The 23,442-nt window shown below is 43.7% G+C and overlaps 1 protein-coding gene, 1 long non-coding RNA gene and 1 pseudogene across 5 annotated transcripts; all 3 read left to right on the top strand.

Annotated features, from left to right (window-relative positions):
* Positions 1-819: 819 nt before the first annotated feature.
* Positions 820-10,413, top strand: LOC127779348 (uncharacterized). 3 transcript variants are annotated; one of them, XR_008018650.1, is made up of 3 exons: positions 820-1,923; positions 5,606-5,674; positions 8,063-10,413. It is a non-coding gene; the product is annotated as an uncharacterized LOC127779348 (long non-coding RNA). The 3 variants fall into 3 exon arrangements; XR_008018651.1 differs by having other exon boundaries at positions 6,438-10,413; XR_008018649.1 differs by having other exon boundaries at positions 5,606-10,413.
* A 2,938-nt stretch (positions 10,414-13,351) lies between these two features.
* On the top strand, positions 13,352-16,805 carry LOC127779344 (cysteine-rich receptor-like protein kinase 6). Of its 2 annotated transcripts, none has more exons than XM_052306079.1 (7): positions 13,352-14,313; positions 14,660-14,797; positions 14,893-15,020; positions 15,468-15,675; positions 15,770-16,007; positions 16,094-16,244; positions 16,376-16,805. In XM_052306079.1, exons 1-7 carry the CDS (start codon positions 13,479-13,481, stop codon positions 16,649-16,651), a joined length of 1,974 nt encoding a protein of 657 aa, XP_052162039.1. In that variant the 5' UTR covers positions 13,352-13,478; the 3' UTR covers positions 16,652-16,805. The 2 variants fall into 2 exon arrangements, with proteins under 2 accessions (XP_052162039.1, XP_052162038.1); XM_052306078.1 differs by having other exon boundaries at positions 14,654-14,797.
* Positions 16,806-17,689: 884 nt separating this feature from the next.
* Positions 17,690-22,004, top strand: LOC127780286 (cysteine-rich receptor-like protein kinase 6; annotated as a pseudogene).
* The last annotated feature ends 1,438 nt before the right edge of the window (positions 22,005-23,442 follow it).

The following is a 23,442-nucleotide window of genomic DNA, read 5'->3' as shown; positions in this document are numbered from 1 at the left end:
TTGGACAGAGATAGTATAGAAGATATAATACATTACAATCGACCCAAGCAATGATGCCAATATAATGGTATATAAATAGGTATAGACTTTCGGTCCAAAGAATGCCATTGATCTTTTAGTTCGCACTTAAGTCAGACTGACACACGTGGAGCCTTTTAACTATTATGAATATAATACTCCCTATTTTTTAAAAATATAAGGTGTTTTAGTTTTATCCTAAGTCAAAGTCTCTAGATTTGACCGAGTTTATGGAAAATAAATTACGTAACACTGATCCTAGTATAGGAGATACACCTGATCCATAACACTGACAAATCTGCAATTTTATTATATACCGGGTAAATTTTTTGCTGTGCGATAATTTGGGTAAAGTATATATAGTTTTGTGAAATTTACTTAAGAAAATGAATTGAGGCCTAGGTGACCACATTAAGGTACCTACTAAATATGTCTTTTGAATTATATAATTTAGAGACTTATAATGTAAATACATGTTGACTATTTTTTCATGTGAAATATGACAACACATTTATAGAAAATCCGTTTTGTTAATATAATAAAATCTAGTCAGATTTCAGTTGAATTTGGTCCAAATTATTCCACCTCGGTTTGGTCAAACCAGCTGCCAGCATTCAAATTATAGTTTCAAAAAGTTCAATGGTTTTAGTCCAAAACCAATCAAATTTTCACGCATTTGGTACCCTACCACCAGGGAAACAAAATTCTCCCTCCAAAACATATTTCAGTGTCTGGTGGCGCGGTGGAATACAAATTTCACATCTTCACTTTTAGATAAGTCACCGCCTGCTCCATCACTCCCCAGTCCCCACTCCACTATCCCTCCTCCCTGCCTGTCTTCACTCTCCCCGTGCGACACCGCCGCTAGATCTGGATGCGCCGACTTCGGCTCGGGCGAAGGCCGACGGCGTTAGGCGCGTTGGCGGCTTGCTGGCTGGTGGGCTGAGGGTGTGTCTGGGGCTCGCGAATCGCGGGAGCGCATAAGGGCTGCGCCGTGCCCATGAGCGATGGACGGAAAGGCGCGGAGGAGCCTGCAACCAGGTAAGCGCCGACCCCCGTGGAGGCTGCGTCTGGGACTCCACCAGGAATCGCCACCAATAGTCGGCTCGCACGCTTTAGATCCGAATGCCAGTTGACCAGCGCCACGGCCGCCACCCTCTGGAACTGGAGAATCCCAGTCACTGCTCGTGCGTACTGCTGGCCCGGCCTCTCGACGTCCTCCCTTCTGGCAGCCGATGCTTGATTGCTTGGTAAGTGTACATGTTCAACATGTGCTAATCTGTGTATTTGCTTGTTGCCACAGTGGTCCACTCTAATGCTATTTGCTCATATAGTTTTCACCATACTCATTGTCTTTTTTAAAAAAAAAAAAAACCTAATACTACTGCCTGCAATATGAACTTGGTGACCAGTTCCTTCACCTTAATTACTGTGTATGCGGATTTCTGTCTGAAGGTTGCGGTCTGAGATTATTCTCTCAAGCTGCACTGCAAATTGATTTTCCTTCAATTTCTCTGCATGGTCAAAATTAACATATCCAACATGGATTCATGGCCTATTGCTCAATTCTAATTCTTAGTAGTCTTGATTGGTGGTGGCTGGCTGCTATGGTCGTTCAAATGATCATGTAATTTGTTAATCAGGATTGGTTTCATTGTTACCTTCTCCGAACCCAGAATAAGCACTTCTTGTTCATATGCTAAATTTATTTTATTTTCTGGTTGTACAACCTTCTGATTAGAATTATAACTTAAAATTTGCAGTCTTTTGCAGTGAACTATGATTTTGGTGTTGCGGCCTTCTGTTAATGTGCTTAAATTTACAGTTCTGAACTTGTCATACTGCACCCTTGGAACACCATTACAGACAATGCATTCTCGGGCATTACAAAAAGCAGTTTGGATGGTAAAATTCTCTATAGAACAATACATGAGATTTTTATAGAGTTATTGTTCTACTTTAATTTCTATTTGCGTATAGCTAGCTGTTGACGAAAAAATCGAACACACTGGCTTGGGAGATCTGCTTAGCTCCTGTGCAGGTCCAAAGGTTGGTGAGATGCGGGCGTGCCAGTCAGTTTGATCCTGCAACTGACAAGATATGCAAATAGTAGATCAAAACAGTCGATCGGCTGACAAGCCGATGGAGTAGTTCCAGCCGATGCTGATAATAGCTGATGCCGATACCAGCTGATAGCGATAGGGTGTAAGCAATCGGCTATATGTCCAATGTAGATGATGATATAAAGGCAATCGGCTGTTGATAATAAAATATAACAATATAATCCAGTATAAACCAATCGGCAAATTGTGATATGATGGAATAAGCATTGATCCGAAGGTTAAAGCACACATCGGTTGGAGGTCTGATGTCATGAAATCCAAATGATTAGATAAATCAATGAAACCTTTGGTGTCATTGGCTAGATCCAACTTATATGTATATGCAATCCTTATGAGCCGATGCAACGTCCAGATAACTCACCGGCTGAAACCCCGATGGAACCCTTATTGGCAATCAAAAAGCAGGCTAGAGATTATGGTTCTAAGCACGACTTAGTAGATCAAACTTAACTGATGCAACACTAAGTATGAAAAGAAACATAATATCTAGACAATCAAGCCGTTGATTGAGTTTTAGGGTGGTAGATGTCTAAGCTAATTTAATCTAGCAATGCGATTTAGCCGATACCGGCAGAAACCCTAAAACGAGAAGCAGCCGATAGAGCTAAATTGATATGCTAAGACTAGATTAACAGAGACATATGATAAATAGGTAGGCAAATATATCATCCAAACCAGAGCAATCCAAGAGGTCGAATGTACTGATGCAGCCTTGAACGACGCCGACGTAGACGATACAATTGCTTGGGCCGGTGGAACATTGGACTTACCTCTTCGCCGGAGATCGAACACCGATGCAGCCCTGCGTCAGGTGCCAAGTCCCGCCGGACGATAAAATAAAAGTAGAAAAGGTAAAAGGTGGCGATGCGCCGAATTGTATTGATCGTGAAGATAGATTACATAGACCCCGGGTGTACATATTTATACCCATGGGTTAATACAAGTCCTTGTTGGACAAGAAAGAAACTTTCCTAAAGATAAAAGGAAACTAACAAACTATTCCTAATTAATAGATAACTTGCCATGCCGCATTCTCTTGAACTCGGACTTTTCTGGATAAACTTCCTTTAGTAGATTGATTTCCTTAACCGAATATAGCAGGAATTCGACTATTGGCAACTTGATAACTCCCATCGGCTGATTCCGAGATGCTGCAGCCGATAGTGATTTTCAGCCGATGATGACTTTAGGGCTTACCAAATTTCACTGTTAACACTAGCTAGCACTAGGCCATCAGAATTTCACTGGTTCAAGCTGAGCTTTTCTTGCAATTGAAATTGAATGAACAATGAGCTCGAGCATGAATATTTTATGCAGATGTACTTGCTCCATCTAAATATGAAACATTATAGAGTGCTTACTGTAAACCAATTTCATTTAATTCACTTGAATGAGTTTGGGTTGTGTGTTAGAGAAGTAACTATTTATTCATGTATATGTATATGTCCCTACTCTCAATGTCAGCACTATGTTTTGGTGATGGTTTTGAACTGCTGATTGAACATTACTTCCTACCTAAATTTCATGTATAATTTGTTATTTCACTCTTATTTTTCATAAGTGCTGATTGAACAATGCTTGTCTAACAGTAGGATACATCTCTTTGTACAACCTTTTTTTAAGCTATTCCTGTAGCATGTTCAGAACACGAGCAGTTCGATCAAATTATAGTACTACTTCTCCCTATCAGCCGGTTTTCTTTCTTTGAAAATTGTGGACCCTTGTTAGATGATTCTTTTATTGCTGAATATAAGGTTGTGTTAGTAAAGTCATTTACCCTGTGTTATGTCCAATTGCTCCCTGCTGCATGAATACTTTTGGGCTAGTCTTTGCAATAATTAATTTGACCTACACTACTTTAGTTCTAGCTTCTGGCCCAGGTAACCGCTATAAATACATACCAGAATTAAGTATTGGTCACTATATACTACTTTCTGAATACCATAACAAAGTATCGATGCGTATTTTTTCCATTTTATGTTGACTATTTTTTTTAAAAAAAAAATCTACAGATTTTTTAAAAAAATTTAGCTCTTTATGGCTGGCTTCAGCTCTACTTGGCTAGCTAAGCTATTCCCAATCACATGGAAAACAAGGAAGCAGAGTACATCTAAAGGTCCAAGTAGAGGTTTTATCACCATGACTGGTAGCCAATAGTGGCATGTCACCAACTAGTGCTGCAGTAATCTTTCGATAACAAAAATATACCTGCTTCATGGTTAGTACTAAGTCCTTTTCTGTTGTTGAACATATTTTTTATTTACTCGGTATGAAATCTCTTTTCCCCCTCATCATGAGCACTTGGCTAGCCACCTTCACTTTACTACACTGTTCTTGAAGCTAAAAAACAACCCTTGAAAAGAATGACTCAATCCATGCTTCAGTATTGCGTACATGATTAAATTGACACCCCTATTATATGCATTTAAATGTGCTATGTACTGCAAGCAGTATAATAAAGCATTTAGTTCAACTACTGATCTACTACCACATATCTAATTATTAATACTATATGTTCTTGGCCAGGTCAATTATCCAACTAGATTGTATATATGTCCTGGTAGCGTTTTTCATCCTCTTGGCGTAGTTCTTTAATCAATGTAGCTATACATGAATTTTGTAACAAGCCTAGACAATCATGAATAGAGCATGCACACATCACCAGTTCATATTTCCTTATTGCTTTCAACTTCCATAGATTTTGTCTTGCTCAATTGCTTTGTGAGAACCTAGTTAATCCATACCTCTTCAATGCAACCTCAGGGTATTCAAGCGAACTGGCCATTGTTATTTGTCCGAGATGCTATCAAACTGCTTGGACACCGTTCATCTAAACCTTTTTCCTTGATGCATGGCCTCTTGGTTGCCCAAGGATGTACTCATAGGAAGTAATATTCACTCAGCTCAGTTCTAGCTGTCCTTGAGATTGGCTGGGTAGTTTAAGGTTACAATGTTGTCAGATTGTTCACTTGAAATGACGGTTGATGTATTTCAAAATCCATTCTGTTTTGTTATGTGTGATTGATTGTGTTGTGTTCTTTGGATGATGGTATTCTGTTGTAACTATAATATAAATGAATTAGCAAAAGTGTATTAAATTGCCCCCTGTATATTAGAATGTTGGGTTTGTTAAATTGAACATGCGGGAATGGTACTGTATGGGAATGTAAGATTGCCGGGTGACTGCACTACGTAAATCTCCAGCTCTTACCGAGTGTGCTAGTTCCAAAGAGCACTACGTAATGATTGAAAGTTTGCTGGGTGTGGCATGTAGAAACACGGTAACGTGTGCACTCCATAAGCTAAGAAAAAAATTACCGGGTGTTCTACTGCCACTATGTAACTCTGCCGTTTTCCGTTCTGTTATCGTTTCCTGTTTTCAGTTCCATTCAACCTGTTCGATGGCACGGTGACAGTGTTACCGAGTTCCTAGAAGCACTCACTAATTTTTTTTGATGTTGCAGAGTTTGCACTAAGAACACACACCAAGCATGCACGGCAATTCTGAATCACTCCCGAGCCAAGTTTATCGGGTGAGTCACTGGGGAAGCATATTTACTGAGTTTTTTTTCCAGTGTTGCTGTGTGCATTTGGCACTAGGGAATCTCTCCCTCTCCAGTAGTGTACATTATAGAAATGGTAAATATATATGTTTAAATAATATGAAAATGATATGGAGATAATAATTTGACATTGCTTGCATATTGAGTTCTAATAATACAATAAAATTGTAAATATATGTAATGTTTGCATGATTTTTAAAATACTCTAGATAATAATTGCTAGTGAGTGATGATGTCGTACACTTGCATGTTGAGTTTTAGGAGTTAGTGGACATCAACTTTATATTAAGAAAGGATTAATGAAAAGTGCTCGCATTGGGAGATTCCTATCCCATTCATTCTGCCAGACAGCTCGCTCCATGCTCTTCATCTCAATTCCTTCTCCCCTCTTTATGTGTTGAAGCTTGGGTTCCATCCGTAGCAGATAGCCCTTGCCATTGTGAAATTAAGGTGTTGATTTAATCTATGTGATGAACAAATTGTCAAAAGTGAGTGTTTTGGAAATTATGGTGAATATTGTTTTCGTGGGTGCACAGTGCAGGGTGGCACTAGGTTGCCGGTCAGACCGGCGGACTCCGTGAGGGAGTCGGTTTCAGGTTGTTTTTGTGGAATTTCTAGATTGCTTCATGTTTATGACTTCTAGATGGTTTCTATATGTATGTAATATTGTTTGTGTGCTGATGTCAGTCAAGTTAGTGCGAAATTGTACTCAAATATGGTATTTCTTTGTTAGTTCATGTGCAAGTATTGCTTGAGGCAATGGGAGTATAGCCGGTGATGGATTGGGACTGGGCTTAGGAGAAGTTGAGGTCCAAACAATCAAGGATATCATGCGGGATGTCTAGGTTAGAGAACAATGCGCGTGGAGATGAAAGTTTCCATATGTCATACACGTGGTGTTGTGTAAGTATAGAAAGAGTAGTCAAATTTGGGTTGGAAACCAAGTTTGGAAAGATTAGAGTGTGGAGTTGTATGGGGATGTTGTTTCTCTTGTTTCGTATGTTTCCTATGTGATTAGAAGTCCTAGTTCTAGTTGGATTCGTGGTTAGGGGGAAGCCACGTTATGGGTATAAATAGATTGGGCCAATTGCATATTTGTCACTTATTTGAACTAGTATTATGGATTTGCCATTATGAAAAATGTAATTGGCAAATTAGACTAACACCGTTAGAAGGCTAGCTGGTTTCTAGAAAAATAAGGACAAAAATGCCCCTGCACACGAAAAATACAAGATTGACATCATATTTGCCATAAAAAGCTTACATACTGATTTGCCCTCCAAAACTGATATGGTCAAATAAGATTCAACTCTAACAATAATTGTCAAGCCGAACCATTCCTACAACATGAGAAAAAAAAAAGAGGAATGTTCTAGCTGGTAGATCAAGAAGGATCAGTTCAAAACCTACATATAAACGCATACTACTCCGTTCAGAAAAAGACAAATCCTAACTACGAACCTGGATACATATATGCCCATAGCTAGGATTGGATTCTTTTTAGGATGGAGGGGTACTCAATAAACGTAGCTAGGGGGTCGCAAGCATTTTTGATGTGGAGTATGTACCGTTCCATAGTTCTCCTGCTGTTGCCTTGCTGCTGCCGCTGCCCGGCTGTTGCTCTTGCCGCCACCGACAGCTACTAGTCCCTTGCCGTCGCCACCCCCTGCCGCCTACTGCACGCTACTGCTCTACCGGCGCTACTGAGGGTGTTTGGGGACCCATTTTTTTGGTTGATTTGCTCTTGATGTGGAGAATGTGATGAGGGGATTTGGGGATTAGGGTTCTTAGAGAGAGAGAGGGGAGCTGATTCCTCACGGTGGAGTGAAGAGCACTGATCGGAAGACATGGTCAGTGAGGGGATCAATATTGGCTAAGGGCAATCTGTCTTATCATGTTTTTTTCTTTTTTATGAATTATTTTTGTCCGCTTATTTGAACTAAACCAAACGGCAGCGGCAAACCGAAGCAACACAAACCAAAAACAGTAGCAAATTTGCAGTTCACGCTTTTTTAATGGCTATTTTAATTTAGGGAGTGAAAGTAGTGGTATATATATTAGCAATTCCCCAAATAGATAAGGGGTTGACGCTAGAAGATATCATTTTTGGTTTCAAGTTAGGGGGTGAAAGTAGTGGTATATTTGCAATTCCCCAAATAGATAAGGAGTCGAGGCTAGAATATATCATTTTTGGGAGAGAAAGTTAGGTTTTGCTTCAAGGCTTCAATTCTAATTCGTGAGTTGAGAGAGAAGTGTTTTGGATGCACTTTGTAAACACATATTGATGCATATATAGTCAATATACTTTTGTGTTTTTCTTGATTCCGACGGTCTAACCGGAGTACAATGGACGGTTAGACCAGCGTGGCGGCAGCAACAACATCATCAAACAGATAAGGAGATTGACCGGCGGTCTGACTGGCGGCGTCATCACAGCGATCTGACCGGTGTAACTTCATCAAGTTTGAGGGTAATCTTTTAATTTCGCAAAAAGATTTGATTTTGGTGTTTCTACCATTCAGCCTTCTCTAGTGGGCTTGGTTCTTATATTCGACCCTACGGCCATATCTGTTTGACACAACTAACATTTTGTCCCAGTAAAGAGCAAATGCCTATTCCTTGCAATTGTATTATTTTGCTTTGTTCAACAATTTTTCATCCTGTTCGCCTCCAAGTTACAATGTATTACTCCATCCGTTCCAGAATATAAGAAATTTTAGAGTTAGACACGGTTATTAAGAAAGTAGTTAGAAGTGAATGGTGGAGGGTTGTGATTGGATGAGTAGTAGAGATAGGTGGGAAAAGTGAATGATGAATGGTTGTAATTGGTTGGGAAGATAATGTTGATGGAGAAGTTGTTATATTTTGGGATAAATCCTGAGAGCTAAAAATTGTTATATTTTGGAACGGATGGAGTACTGATTTATCAATTGTTTCTACTCCATGACATATTGACATTGGATTGAATATTTTTTAAAATAAAGAAAGACACTATAGTTAGTTGGACGTGCAGAAGAGATGTTGAGAGTCCCAGCTGGTAGTTTGCGCTCTCCGCGGTGCAGCGCTGTGATCAGCACCGCTAGGTCCAGGTTGCGCCTACGTTTACTAACTACTCGTATAAATAGGTGTAGCCTGCGGCCGCGAGTAAACAACACGCGCACGCGGGCACGCGGTTGTAGTTGATAGGTTGAATTAGCACGTGGTTACGCACACCCTTGAAGTTTTTCTTAACTCCCACGTACGGCAAAGGGAGCGGTTTTATACGTACCAGCACGAGTGCCAGTATCCTTTTATTTTCTTTTTGCTCTAATTAATTCACCCTAAGGTAGTACTATTGTAAAACCATGTGTGGTTATAGTTCTTTTGTGATGGAAAATTGACAAGTAACAGAAGTGCAAGAAGTGTGTGCGTGGACTAACATTGGTCAGGTTGTGACATCTGTGCCAAGACAACGGTTGTTTGGTTCATGTGTGTGCAGGTGATCGGAGTCGATCTTGGTCAACGGCGGATCGGGACTAGACTCAGGGAGGAGTTGAGGTCCAGAACGATCAAGGATGCCGGGTGACAAGATTGGACACAAAGTTGCACACGGTGAACGAACACTATGTGAAGAGGTCTTTGCAACGGGCTTCGCAAGGTCAAGTACAAGCGCCGGGATTCGCGAAGAAAGCCGACGGAGGAAAGGAGCAAGCAGTGCTACAGTACACGTGGTACTGTAGTATGCAGCCAATGAGGAAAGTGCACGTGCATGCACTTGGTTGGAAGACTTGGTCATCAGGAGCAGCAAGCTAGCATGCGAGCTGTGCATGTGTGTACATGGCATGTGGACTGATGGGCTTGATTGGCAGGGAGGCCAATCCAGCCCTTCCACGTGGTCCAAGATAGTGGATGACCCGGCTGGCAGGGAGGCCAAGCCGAGCAGCCCAAGACGACGGCCCACTGCGTCGAAGCAAGCCGACCCATGGCAGCACACGGCGTCGGTGGCCCAAGGAGACGACGCGAGCGCGGGATCCGTACGGATCTGGGGACACGCGGCGTCCTTCTCTTCACGCGACTCGGAGGCAGACGTGGGGATGCGGGACCCACGCCAAATTGAGATGGCATATGCGCGGGAGGCGTGTGGGAATCTGGTGAGAGCGGCCACTTGGCTCGCTGGCATGCGGGCCCGGCCAGGAGAAAGGCGCGAGTGCCTCCGACTTTTCGCGAGCGCGCGCGGGAGCGGCTCGGCTAGGACGTGTGGAGCGCGTGCGTTGGCTCGGATGAGCACGACGCGGATCGGTGCACGCTGATTGGCTCGGATGGAGTGCACGCGGATCGTGCAAGGCATGCGGATCGGATCGTTTACGTGGCAGCGATCAAGGCACTTTCCTTCGAATGTAAGGAAGAACAGATGATCCAGATTACACATGTGTTAGGGTTTCGCCCTAAGGGCATTTGTGACAATGTCTTAGGAGGTCTTAGGCTATAAATAGAGAGATGGATGTAAGGGTGGAGGTTGCTCCTTTTGTAATCCTTTTGAGATGCTCGGTGAGAGAGTTTCGGTGTGAGTTTGGAGTGTGTTTGCCCGAGAGGCTTTTGTATTAGGATTAGTTTGGAGTGTGTTTGTGCGAGAGATTTTTAAGTTTGTGTTAATGTTCCGCTGAAGGTGTTTGTTTGCTCCTAATTGAGCGGTTATTTTGCAACACTGATGAATGAAATGATTTGAAGCATTTCGTTTTGTCTTTGCCTTTTAAATTCCGCAATTTAAATTCCGCTTGTGATTTGAATTTTTGCGATGACGAGTTTTGTTATCTGCTCCTCACCTCACTTCTAGTTTCGGGAATTCCATCTCTCTTCTTTTCTAGATCCGGCTTCTCTAATAGCCGCGGTTCTAGTAAGAATTTTGAGAAATCTGGCTTGATGAGGATTTTTGGGGACAAGTTTTAAATTGCTATATTCACCCCCCCTCTATAGCCGTTCTTGGTCTTTCAACTATCTTTCTTTTTCTAATATACGACACCATTGAATTTTTATCTATATTGGATTATTTATTTTATTCAGAAAAATTATAAATATAAAAATATTTGAGTCATGTTTAAAGAATATTTGATGGTAAATCAAGTTACAATGAAATAAATGATAATTATATATTTTTTAGGAGTAGTTTTTTTAGAAAAGACGAATGATCAAACGTATATTAATAAATTGATGGCGCTATATATTAAAAACGGAGGAAGTATATGATCGGAGGAAGTATAGAAAGAATCTACCCATCGGACGCACGATGCCAAAAAAAATCGGACGGTCAAGGATTCCAATTGACCAACGAGCGAAACATCAAGTTATAATGCTGAAAAAAACCAGCAATTGGAACATTTAAAAGTTATATGAAACTTGGTAAAGATATACGTTGAAACATACCGCTATCACATATAAAACAACCAGTATTAACGGATTGAAACATATGCTTTTCTTTGATTAAAATATAATCATGTGATATCTTATTGTAAAGATTTAATTACAACGAATACAACGGTGTAATCGGATTGTAGATTGGATAATTAGTTTAGGAGAAAAATCGTTTTGAAGCTTACTAGAATGCACATGTGCATGCATGGATAAGATGGAGAGAGAAGAGAGAGTAGTGGTAGATAATTTTGGGAATTTTGTGAAACACACCGAAGACACATTGAAATATATCACTATCACGTATAAAACATTGAGTTCTAACAATTTGAAACATATTTTTTTATCATAATATAATCATGTGATATCTTTTTGTAAAGATTTAATTATAATAATACAATATTAATAATATAATCGGATTGTAGAACAGATAAGCAGTTAACGAGAGAAAAAACATTTTAAATCTTGAGTATTACACTGGTCAGTCTGAGCGTTCGATAAAATTTCGTGGGATCGGTTGACCGATCAGTAGATTTTCGGGAAGTATATGATCGATATTCTTCATGCAAGTTGCCGCGCGGCTGACTTTTTCATGGGGCCCGACCGCGCGAAGGTGCAAACACTCCCGTGACCAATAATCCATTGCTCTTAAATTTTATTAATTATATATTGAGTTCTACAAGTATTTTGTTTAATACTCCGTACTTTTTTAGGAGCTATTTAAACATGTCGAAACAGCGGCTACGGGGAGGTTTCCCTTGAGACTAATCACGATCAGCTTTGTTTATTTCCATTCCCCTTTTCCTTTCAGCAACTGTTATCTATCATATCAACTGCGTCCATGCATGCACGTGGGTTTTGACAAGTAAGCGAAAGTGATTTCATTTTGTGTATGTCATCTAAATAGTTATCAAAAATTTTAAAAATATTTGGTAACATAGATTAATATGAAATATATCACTCCACAAGCTCCACAGACATGCAAGTTCAAATTCAACTTCTATAAATTATAACAAAAATACAGTAACAAATATAGCTGCGAATGTACGATAGTTATTTTTAGTTTTTTTTAACTTGTAGAAGTTGAATTTGGTCTTATATGTTTGTGGAGTGATATATTTCATATTAATTTATGTTGTTAATTTTTTTAAAAATATTTTTAATAACTATTTACTTTAGATTGATATGTAAACAACGAGGGGACGTTCACGGAATTTAGAGCATCTCCAAGAGACTCCCCAAGTTAAAATTTAGCCATTTTAACCAAAAATCCCACTCCAACAGCCTCTCTACTAGAATGGCTAACCTAAATGACTGGCCAAACACCTCCCCTCAATGGCCAAATTTGGCCAGCCCAAATTGCCTTCCATTCGTGGGCCCCATGTTGGAGATGCTTCTCTCTCACCTCGTACTACCTGCTCGAGCTGGCTCTCACGCAATCGGTGCCGCTACCGCCGGCGACGGCTGCATGGTGCTGGCCTCTCCCCTCTCGCCGCCGTCGTCGTCGTGGTCTTCGTCGTCCATCGCCGTCGAGCGGCGACGGATGGGCAAAGAGCCCGAGCGGCGACGGCGGATGGTGGCGGTGGATAGGGACGGAGCCCGAACGGTGGCGGCGGATGGTGGCGACAGATGGGGTCGGAGCCCGAGCGCCGGCGGCTGATGGCGGCCCGCGGCAGTGGATGGGGACAGAGCCCGAGTGGCAGTGGTGGCGTATGGGGCGCAACCAGAGCGGCGGCGGATGATGGCGGCAGTGGATGGGGACAGATCCTGAGTGGCGGCTGGCGGTGGATGGCGGCGACGGATGGGGGCGAAGCCCGAGCGCCGATGGCGGATGGCGGCATCACAGCAGTGGATGGGGATGGAGCCCGAGTGGCGGTGGCGGCGGCGGCGGATGGGGAGGAGTCAGAGCGGCGACGGTGGATGCGGATGGGGCGGAGGGGGCCTGGGAGAAAGGAGGGAGAAAGATGACAGGAAGAATGCGTTGTAGAGACTGACGTATGGGTCCCACTGTCATAGGCTCAAAAAAGAGAGGGTGAATGGAGAGGCTGTTGGAGTAAACAATGAGTTTGACTTGCCATATTAGATGAAGAGTTAGCCAAATAGACATTTAGAGAGTTAGACTTGAAGAGACTGTTGGAGATGCTCTCCGCATCCAGTAAGTAACGGGGTTCAGTGAATTCAGTTTGACCTGTGGAGGGGCCATCGCATGCCAAGTTGGCCACTTGCAAGAGCTGTCACATCCAAAATGATAGGCATTCCAGCTCGAAAACACAAAACGAATGCTGTGCCATTTCTTCTACTCATCGATCGATCGATCCATCGATCGAGCTTACTAGCTTTCCACCGTCCCACCACTGCCTCTGCTAACCTGCTCTGACCGGCCGGCGCCATGCGGCGGCGCTCGTCGCTCGTCCACGCCATCCTCCTCGCGGCGGTCGCGCTGCCGCTCGCCGCCGGCCAGCCGTGGCCGAGGTGCGGCACTACCGGTGGCACGTACGCGGCGAACAGCACCTACGAAACCAACCTCCTGGACCTCATCAGCGCCCTCCAGGGGAACGCCTCCTCCTCGCCCACCCTCTACGCCTCCGGCGTCGTCGGCTCCGGCGGCCGCGACGCCGTCTACGGCGTCATGCTCTGCCGCGGCGACCTGAGCACCTCCGACTGCAACGACTGCGGCACCAGGGCCGGCCAGGACGTGGGGCGAGTCTGCAACCGCACCAGGGACGCCGCCCTCGTCTACAACCAGTGCTACGTCCGCGTCTCCGACGCCGACTTCCTCGCCGCCACCACCAACAACTCCGGCGAGGTGCCCCTCATGAGCTCCACCAACATCACCCGCGCCGCCGACGTCAGGGCGTACGACGCCGCGGTGGTCAGCCTCCTGAACGCCACCGTGCGGTACGCGGTGGAGAACTCGACGAGGATGTTCGCGACGGGGCAGCGGGTGGGGAGCGACCCGGGGTTCAGCGACATCTACTCCATGGCGCAGTGCTCGCCGGCGCTGTCGCGGCCGCTGTGCCGGAGCTGCCTCGACGGCCTCGTGGGGCAGTGGTGGGACACGTTCCCGGTGAACGTGGAGGGGGCGAGGATCGCCGGCACGCGGTGTAACCTGAGGTCGGAGCTGAACCAGGGCACGTTCTACACCGGCCAGCCGATGGTGGTGCTGCGGGCCGACGAACTCGCGCCGCCGCAAGGGCCGGCGCCGGCGGCTACGACGGGAGCTGGTGAGCATACAACATGTTTAGTTGGAGTTGGAGATAGATTTTCAACCCTCGAGGAGATATCCGCTCGTTCCTTACATATGCCATCTAAATAATCTATTAGAAGTTTTGACAAAAATCGACAATATAAATTAATACGAAATATATCACTCCATAAATATAAAAGGTTAACTTCGACCTCTACAATAAAAAGAAAAAATTAAATTGAAAATAGTTAACGTGCATTCACAGTTATATTTTGTTTGTTGAGCAGCAGCTAGCACTGTGTTGTTGTAATCAGGTGCTACATAGAAGAAAAGGTACAGTACTTTGGATACTTGAACTGATCATTTTCTATGCAAAGGTGTAGGTAAGAATAATTCAGCAAGCAAAGTTCTGGTAATCGTCGTGCCGATAGTGGCCGTTGCAATCGTAGCTGCAACTTCCTTTTGTATATGGAATGTGCGTAGGAAAAGAAGATCAAGAAAAGCAGAACATTTCTCTGAACGTGAGTCCTCTACAAAATTTAGCGTAGAATTCTTCAAAAATTCCATTCAACATTCGAATATCAATAACTATATCGAATTCATGTAAATTTTCCAGTTGACGCATCTGAGGACCTTGAAAGTGTCAAGTCGACCCTGATAACTCTAGCGTCATTGCAAGTAGCAACAGATAACTTCCACGAAAGCAAGAAACTCGGTGAAGGGGGATTTGGTGCAGTTTATAAGGTAAATGGTACTCACTCCATCCCAAAATATAAGAAATCTGAGTGGATGTGACACATCCCAGTACTACGAATCTGAACAGGCTAAGATATGTCACATCCACCTAAAATCCTTTATATTTTGGAACGGGAGAGTAGTAGCCTTCACGGGTAACTTTTGAACAATTGCTGATTTCCTTTTAGAAAAGAATTATTGATTTGAAGTGAATCGAGAACGGTCAAAATATGAAATTCTAAATATTTCTTGATTCATGAGCGCACTAGTACTCCATTGCTAATTTGTTATAGTTTATTTTTACAAAAGATCTTTGATCTGGCTTTATTGGAAAAACCAAATATTGTAAATTAGTTGCATATGCATGTTAGAGTCTTAAGTCATTACAAAATTCACCATTTCTGTCCATATCTCCATGTATGAAGTAAATTAGCTAATAAACTAACAATTATTCAGGGACTTCTTTTTGGACAAGAAGTAGCCGTGAAGAGGTTGGCAAAGGGTTCAAACCAAGGGCTAGAAGAGCTTAAGAACGAGCTAGTTCTAGTGGCCAAACTGCATCACAAGAATCTTGTTCGTCTTGTGGGGTTTTGCCTAGAGGAGGGAGAGAGGTTGCTTGTCTACGAGTATATGCCGAATAAAAGCCTTGACATATTTCTTTTTGGTACAATTATAATCACCTTTTAATCTACATATATACCCTTTTCATTTGCTGACATGCAATAATTATAATAATCTCTTCATCGCGTGCCAATTAGACTCGGAGCAAAGCAAACAACTTGATTGGGTAACACGATTCAAGATCATAGAAGGCATTGCTAGAGGACTACAATATCTTCACCAGGACTCACAGAAGAAGATCGTTCACCGTGACATGAAGGCGAGCAACGTCTTGCTAGATGCAGACATGAGCCCAAAGATCGGCGACTTCGGCCTCGCTAGGCTCTTTGGGCAGGATCAGACTAGAGATGTCACCAATCACATCGTTGGAACATTGTAATGAAGTCAAACACTTTATCTGTTTGTGCTTATATGTAGCTAACAAACTAACATGTACATTTTTTTCTTGTTGTTGCATGCAGTGGGTACATGTCTCCTGAATACGTGATCCGTGGGCAGTACTCTACAAAGTCAGACGTGTTTAGCTTTGGCATTCTCGTCATAGAGATCGTGACAGGCCGGAGAAACAGCGGCCCCCATTTCTTAGAACAGAACGAAGATTTAATAAGCATAGTGAGTATCCTGCTAACTCATAGACAAATATATTGATACTGCTTACATTTTAATATTTGCATTTGAAGATAACCATGCAATATATGATCTGCAACATTAACATATAACTCACAATATGTAACTGATTCTAGGTACGGAGGCACTGGGAAGAGGGAAATATTGTAGAGATGATTGACCACTCCTTGGGAAGAAACTACCCTGAAGCCGAGCTGCTGAAATGTGTAAACATCGGTCTCCTGTGCGTGCAGCAAAACCCTGTAGATCGGCCTACAATGGCAGATGTCATGGTTTTGCTTAACAGCGATGCTACCAGCACTCTGCCGGCTTTTGCAACCCATAGCCCAACAATTTCCATCGAGGGGAACTCTGGTTACTCTCAAACCGTTACACAGTTGTCTCCTAGATAGCAGGGGCTAAAACAGAGTTGGCATTGCTCGTTGCCGCTTGTTTTGTATTCTGTTGAAATCGTACTACCTCCATATTTTAGTGTATGACGCCGTTGACCTTTTTACGACGTTTGACCATTCGTCTTATTCAAAAAATTTATGTAATTATCACTTATTTTATTATGACTTAATTCGTCATCAAATGTTCTTTAAACATGACATAAATATTTTCATATTTACACAAAATTTTAAATAAAACGAATGGTCAAACGTTGGTCGAAAAATCAACGGCGTCATACATTAAAATACGGAGGGGTATCTATTCTCAGTTTGTAATCAAGAATAGTAAAGTTAAATTATAAACATGGAGATTCGAGGAAAACCAGTAGTATGCCACTTTCTTTTTCACTTTTGACTTCAATTAATTTGTTTCTCATAAGATACTTTTAGCGTAGGAGTAATGGATATCCATCTGACCATCCATTCAAGTTGTTGCAGCTACCGCGCGGCTGGTTTTTTCCACGGGGGCGCCAGGTGCACGCACTCCACGACCAACCATTCGATTATTTCGAGTTAAAAACGGGTCAAGTGTTCCAATCGATCAAGTGCGTGCTAACTACTAGTACTCGCATGTTGAAACAGCTGCTGTGTGGTGGTTTCCGCTCACCTTTATTTTCGACAACGAATGATCGATGAAACGTCCCCCCCTGAATGAACGTACTTCACGACGTAAGCATCTGCCCTAAAAAAAACTCGAATATTAGAAAATGACCTAATATTAAATAATTAAAAGAGAAAAGACTTCGAATTTAAATAGTCTACCTTATTGTCTTGTCAAGCTAGCCGAAAGACTCCTACGCGTTTCTCATAAACATCTGCCTAACGTTGTGTAGTGACCTCAGTCTCTGTTGGCTATCGCCATGGCAACTTGCCAACACCATCGTACGTACGTGCACGAGAAAAAAACATTTCAATGCCGCGCGAAAATTCTATCCTCTTTTGCTAGCTTCCATCCCAATGTGCATCCTGCTGACTGTGACAGCTGCGTCCACGGGCGCCATGCGGCGGCGCTCCACGCTCGCCGTTCTCCTCTTCGCGGCGGCCGCGCTCCCGCTCGCCGCCGGCCAGCCGTGGCAGCTCTGCGGCCGCCGCGGCGGCGGCACGTACACGGCGAACAGCACCTACGACACCAACCTCCAGAGCCTCATCGCCGCCCTCCAGCAGAACGCCTCCACGTCGCCCACCCTCTTCGCCGCCGGCGCGCTCGGCGCCGCCCCGGACGCCGTCTACGGCCTCATCCTCTGCCGCGGCGACGTGAGCTCCTCCGACTGCTACGACTGCGGCACCGGCCAGGGCCGGCCAGGACGTCGCCCCGGCGTGCAACCGCACCTGGGACGCCATCCTCGTCTACAACCAGTGCTACGCCTGCTTCTCCGCGGCGGCGCGGCCGGCGACTTCCTCGCCTCCGCCAACAACTCCGGCCAGGCGCCGCTCAGCGATAACGTTACCACCGCCAACGTCGCCGGCTACGACCGCACCGTCATCCTGGGGTGGATCCAGCATGGGGCGGCGGGGTCTCGAGTCTCCATTACTGACGTGAAGACTACGAGAGCCCACATGAAAACCTCACTAAATTTTTTTATCATATGTAGATGGGATGGGAACTGTAGCTTTATCTAGCTCTAATTTGCTCAGACCCCACATCCGGTGTCACGGACCTCCTCAGTGCTACCCTGCTGCATGCGGCGGTAAACACCACGAGGCTGTTCGCCACGGGGCAGCGGGTGGGCGTCGACCTAGGTTCCCGAACATCTACTCGGCGGCGCAGTGCACGCCAGACCTGTCGCCGGAGCTGCCTCGAGCAAGGGTGGATCGATCTACAGTACTAGGACCGGTGTCAACACCGACGACTTTCGGCAAAACCTATAGCAAAATTGCTTATCCATATGTTATAGAGCAATTCTACGGTTCTTGAGGAGGTACCATGAGGTACCAAAATTTTAGTGTAAATTTTAGTACCTTATGGTAACTCGTAATATTTAGGTATGAAATTTACAATAGAAAAAATAATACCTCATGGTACCTTCTCAAGGACCGTAAAATTGCTCTATGTTATAACACCATAATCTAAGCAAAATTAGCACACTATAATACCGATAGACATGTTATGATACCAACGAATCGATTTTCTGGATCCGCCACTGACCTCAAGGACCTCGTTGCCAGGTGGTGGAAGACGTTCCCGCGGACCACGGTGGGGGCGAGGATCGTTGGCACGAGGTGCAGCTTGAGGTCGGAGGTAACCCAGGACAAGTTCTACACCGGAGCCCCGATGCTGAACCTGTGGGCCGACAGCCTCTCGCCGGCGGCGGCGTTGCCGGATGCTGCGCCGGGCACTACGGGAGGTGACAATACCGCACACCATGCGTCGTTTTGATAACATATACTCCCTCCATTTTCAAATACTCCTTCTGTCTCTAAATATTTAACGATGTTGACTTTTTTAAACATGTTTGATCGTTCGTCTTATTCAAAAAATTTAAGTAATTATTAATTCTTTTCCTATCATTACATATAGTTTTACATATTTCACAAAAGTAACTTTTGGATAAGACGAACGGCCAAATATATTTAAAAAGACAACGGCGTCAAATATTTAGGGACGAAGGGAATATATGATACCGTTAATTTTTATACATGATATTTGAACATTTGTCGTGTTCAAATCTACTGCAAATATGAGAAAATATAAGTCATTATACATTTTATGGCTCATGAATTTCTGCATTGTTTATGTTATACCGGATTACTTTTGAACCGATAAGTCTGACTTTTGTTACTCGTCAGTGTTATGTCAGATAATCACCGCAGATAGTCAACACCCATAGTTTAGCAGAGCAAATGCTGTATTACATCATGTCACGTATATATATATATTAGTATATGTCAATTAACGATGACTATCTTCATAGCTCATTGTTTTCATTGAGTCTTAGAAAAATCATAAATTGGCACACGAGGAGAAAGTCAATTTTGTTCATTGAGCAGCTGGTAGCTCGATAAACAGCTGCTCAGACAAGAAAACAGGTTCTCTGTTTTGAATACTTGAACTGATTATTTTCCCTCCAAAATGCAGTCAAGAATAATTCAGCAAACAAAATTCTGGAAATCGTCTTGCCGATAGTGGCAGTTGCAATTGTAGCTGCAGTTTCCATCCTCTTGTGGAATATGCGCAAGAAGAGAATACGAGGGAAAGCAGAGCATTTCACCGGACATGAGTGATCCTCCTCATCATTGGCATAAAATTCTTATCAAATTCCACTATACATTGTTAATCATCCGTATTCATTAACAGTTCATCAAATTCATGAAAATTTGCCAGCTGATGCAGCTGAGGACTTCGAAAGTGTCAAGTCAACCTTGCTATCTCTGGCATCATTGCAAGAGGCAACGGATAATTTCAACGAAAGCATGAAACTCGGCGAAGGGGGATTCGGTGCTGTTTATAAGGTATGGAAGTAGCCTTTTACGTGTAACTTTTGAATCATTGATGTGTTCTTTTGAGGAAATAATTTTTGATTTCACGGGGCGAATTAAGCATGGTAAAAGTATGAAATGATAACCATTTACTATGAGTGTACTAATCATTAATTGTTACTTTGATAACTTAATTGATTCATACTATTTGGCAAATATCATTCAAGATGGCTTAATGTTGCATAAATTAGTTGCAGCACCAGCACCAGGCTTTTAAGCCATTCCAAATTCATTTTTTCTATCCATATCTCCATGTAAGAAGGTATTACACCAAATTATTCAGGGACTTCTTTTCGGACAAGACGTAGCAATGAAGAGGCTAGCAAAGGGATCAAACCAAGGGTTGGAAGAGGTGAAAAACGAGCTAGTTTTGGTGGCCAAACTTCTATCACAAGAATCTTGTGCGGCTTGTGGGGTTTTGCCTAGAAGAGGGAGAGAGGATGCTTGTCTACGAGTACATGCCCAACAAAAGTCTCGACACCTTTCTTTTTGGTACTACTGATATCACCCCTGAATTTAGATATGTTACCATCTTTTCATGTTTCTGCAATGACCATGATTCATGCTAATTAGATGAAGAGAAAAGGAGACAGCTAGATTGGACTACACGATTTAGGATCATTGAAGGCATTGCTCGGGACCTTCAATATCTCCATCAGGACTCCCAGAAAAAGATCGTACACCGAGACATGAAGGCGAGCAACGTCTTGCTGGACGCAGACATAAACCCAAAGATTAGGGACTTTGGACTTGCTAGGCTCTTCGGACAAGACCAGACTTGAGAGATTACGAACCGCATCGTTGGGACATTGTAATTAGTTCATAAATATATATGTAATAAAATAATTAACTATGCAATTCTCATTCTAACCATGTGATTATTCTTGTTGGATGTTGATGCAGTGGGTACATGTCTCCTGAGTACGTGACGCATGGGCAGTACTCCACGAAATCAGATGTGTTCAGCTTCGGCATTCTCGTTATAGAGATCGTGACAGGCCGGAGAAGGAACAACGGGCCATATTTCTTTGAGCCAAACGAAGATATAATAAGCATAGTAAGTATATACTACCTCCATTTTCTAAATAGATGACACCGTTAACATTTAGAATAACGTTTGATCATTCGTCTTATCCAAAAACTTAGTGTAAATATGCTGAAGTATAAGTCTTACGTAAAGCTTTTTTAATGATAAAACATGTCACAACAGAACAAATGATATTTATATAATTAAATAGGACGAATAATCAAACATTATGTCAAAAGTTAACAATATTATTTATTAATAAAAGAGGGAGTATATATTTTGCTAATTCACCAAGACTAATGCACCATTAATTGCTACTTGCACTTTTAGTACTTTCTAACATATAACCATGCATACTGATTACTGAAGATATTTATGTATCTAATACTAGGTATGGAGGCACTGGGCAGAGGGAAACATTAAGGAGATCATAGATCACTCCTTGGGAAGAAACTACCCTGAAGGCGAGGTGCTAAAATGTGTTAACATTGGTCTCCTGTGTGTCCAGCAGAACCCTATAGATCGTCCAACAATGGCGGATGTCATGGTTTTACTTAATAGCGATGCTATTACCACTCTGCCGGCTCCTGTAGTTCACATTCCAGCAGCATCTTTCTCCGATGGAAGCTCTGGTTATTCTCAAACAGTGACACAATTGTCTCCCAGGTAGAAGGGCCTAAGCAGAGCTTGGCATCGCTAGTGTAGTTGGCTTGTTGCTTGTTTTTTGTTTCGTGTGGGAACTTGAAACTGTATATATTGTCATTTTGTGATAAGTGGTCAAGAGCTTGGCCACACGAGTCCAATGCTACAGAATCACCTACAGAAGCACAGGACACATCACTGTATATTGGGGTTCCAAAAATCTGCTTATCTGAGAAATTACTGCGGTATAGAGACACAGCTCGCAAGTGCTGTAGCATGCAGATTGCTCTGGACCGTTAGCTTAAAAGAAAGTTTCCATTACAGAGTGTAATTTGTGACCAAGTCAGTAGCAGATTGAGCGAAAATGGGCAAATGGCCGGCACAAAAGCTTGGGTAAACGGAGGAAAAAGTTCACTCGAGCTCCCTCGTCACATCCCCGAGTTACAAAATTGTTCCTGAACGCGTATCCCCCAACTTCCAACTTCCAAAACCAGTGCAAAACGAGATCCCTTGACAATATTGTCCCCCGATTTTGGCTGACGTGGCACCCACGCAGGGGCAGACCTACCCATTAAGTAGGGTGTGTCGACCGACCCAGCTACAACCAGCGTCGCCCTAGACCCCCAAGACCCCCTACACCTTATAGTAGTTATGGGCTATCAAAATTAGGTATAACAAGGTGTGAACATCCAACAGATTAGTCTATTTCTTCACAATGCACACACGCTACAAACAATGATCGAGACAGTTATGCGATTGAACTATAAATACGATATGTGTTGTGTTCGATTGCTCTTATCGGGTGAATATCTCTGTTCTCCACCCCATCTATAATTTAAAGTCATGTCCACCAAATATGGCTCCTTTGGCAAGGTCTTCGTCCCAGGTGGCATCTTCCTCTCTTTGTTGCATCAGGCAGGGAGGAAAGGTAGAGGAGGAGGCACGGCTCCGGCGGTTGTGGGTGATCTCGCCGGCGGTGGGAGGTGGTCCCGGCTGCGACGGCATTGGGAATTGGAGGCAGCCAGCAGTCTAGTTGCAGCGGGAAGAGTTTGAGGGGAGAGAGAAAGAGAGAGAGAGAGAGAGAGTGAGAGAGTGGAGGAAGCTCGGCAAGAAAAACAGGTGGCATGTCGACTCTGTGCCAGTCTCCAATGTCACCACTGGCTGCATCAACGACAACGAAGGGCTCTTCGTCAGTGTCATCGGGCTGCTCTCCTTTCCCTCCCAGATCTCCGCCCCCTCTGCTCCGGCTCTACTAACCTCTCATTGACGGCGCCCTTGCCTGACCTTCTCCGTGAGCGGTGCTCGCGGGTCGCTGCCAGGGTGCCCTCTGCTGGCTCCAGATTCCATAGACTCCATTGCCGCAAGGGGGATGGGCACCTTGCCCCAAGCTACTTCCACTGACCACCGTCAGCCTCGTCTTTCACCACCACTCCCGGTGCTCCGCCTGCCTTGTCGCCAACTAGAGGGTTGGGCCCCTCCTCGAGCTACCCATGGCACGGCCATCACCCTCGCTGACTCCGTCCGATAGGACGCCGGCCTTGACATCCTCCTCTGGGTCCTGCTCCTTCTTTCTCAACCGCCGGCCTCAGTGTTCTTCACCGCGAAG

This window comes from Oryza glaberrima, chromosome 7, assembly GCF_000147395.1.
Source record: "Oryza glaberrima chromosome 7, OglaRS2, whole genome shotgun sequence".
Taxonomy (NCBI): Eukaryota; Viridiplantae; Streptophyta; class Magnoliopsida; order Poales; family Poaceae; genus Oryza; species Oryza glaberrima.
This window is presented reverse-complemented; position numbering and strand designations above follow the sequence as displayed.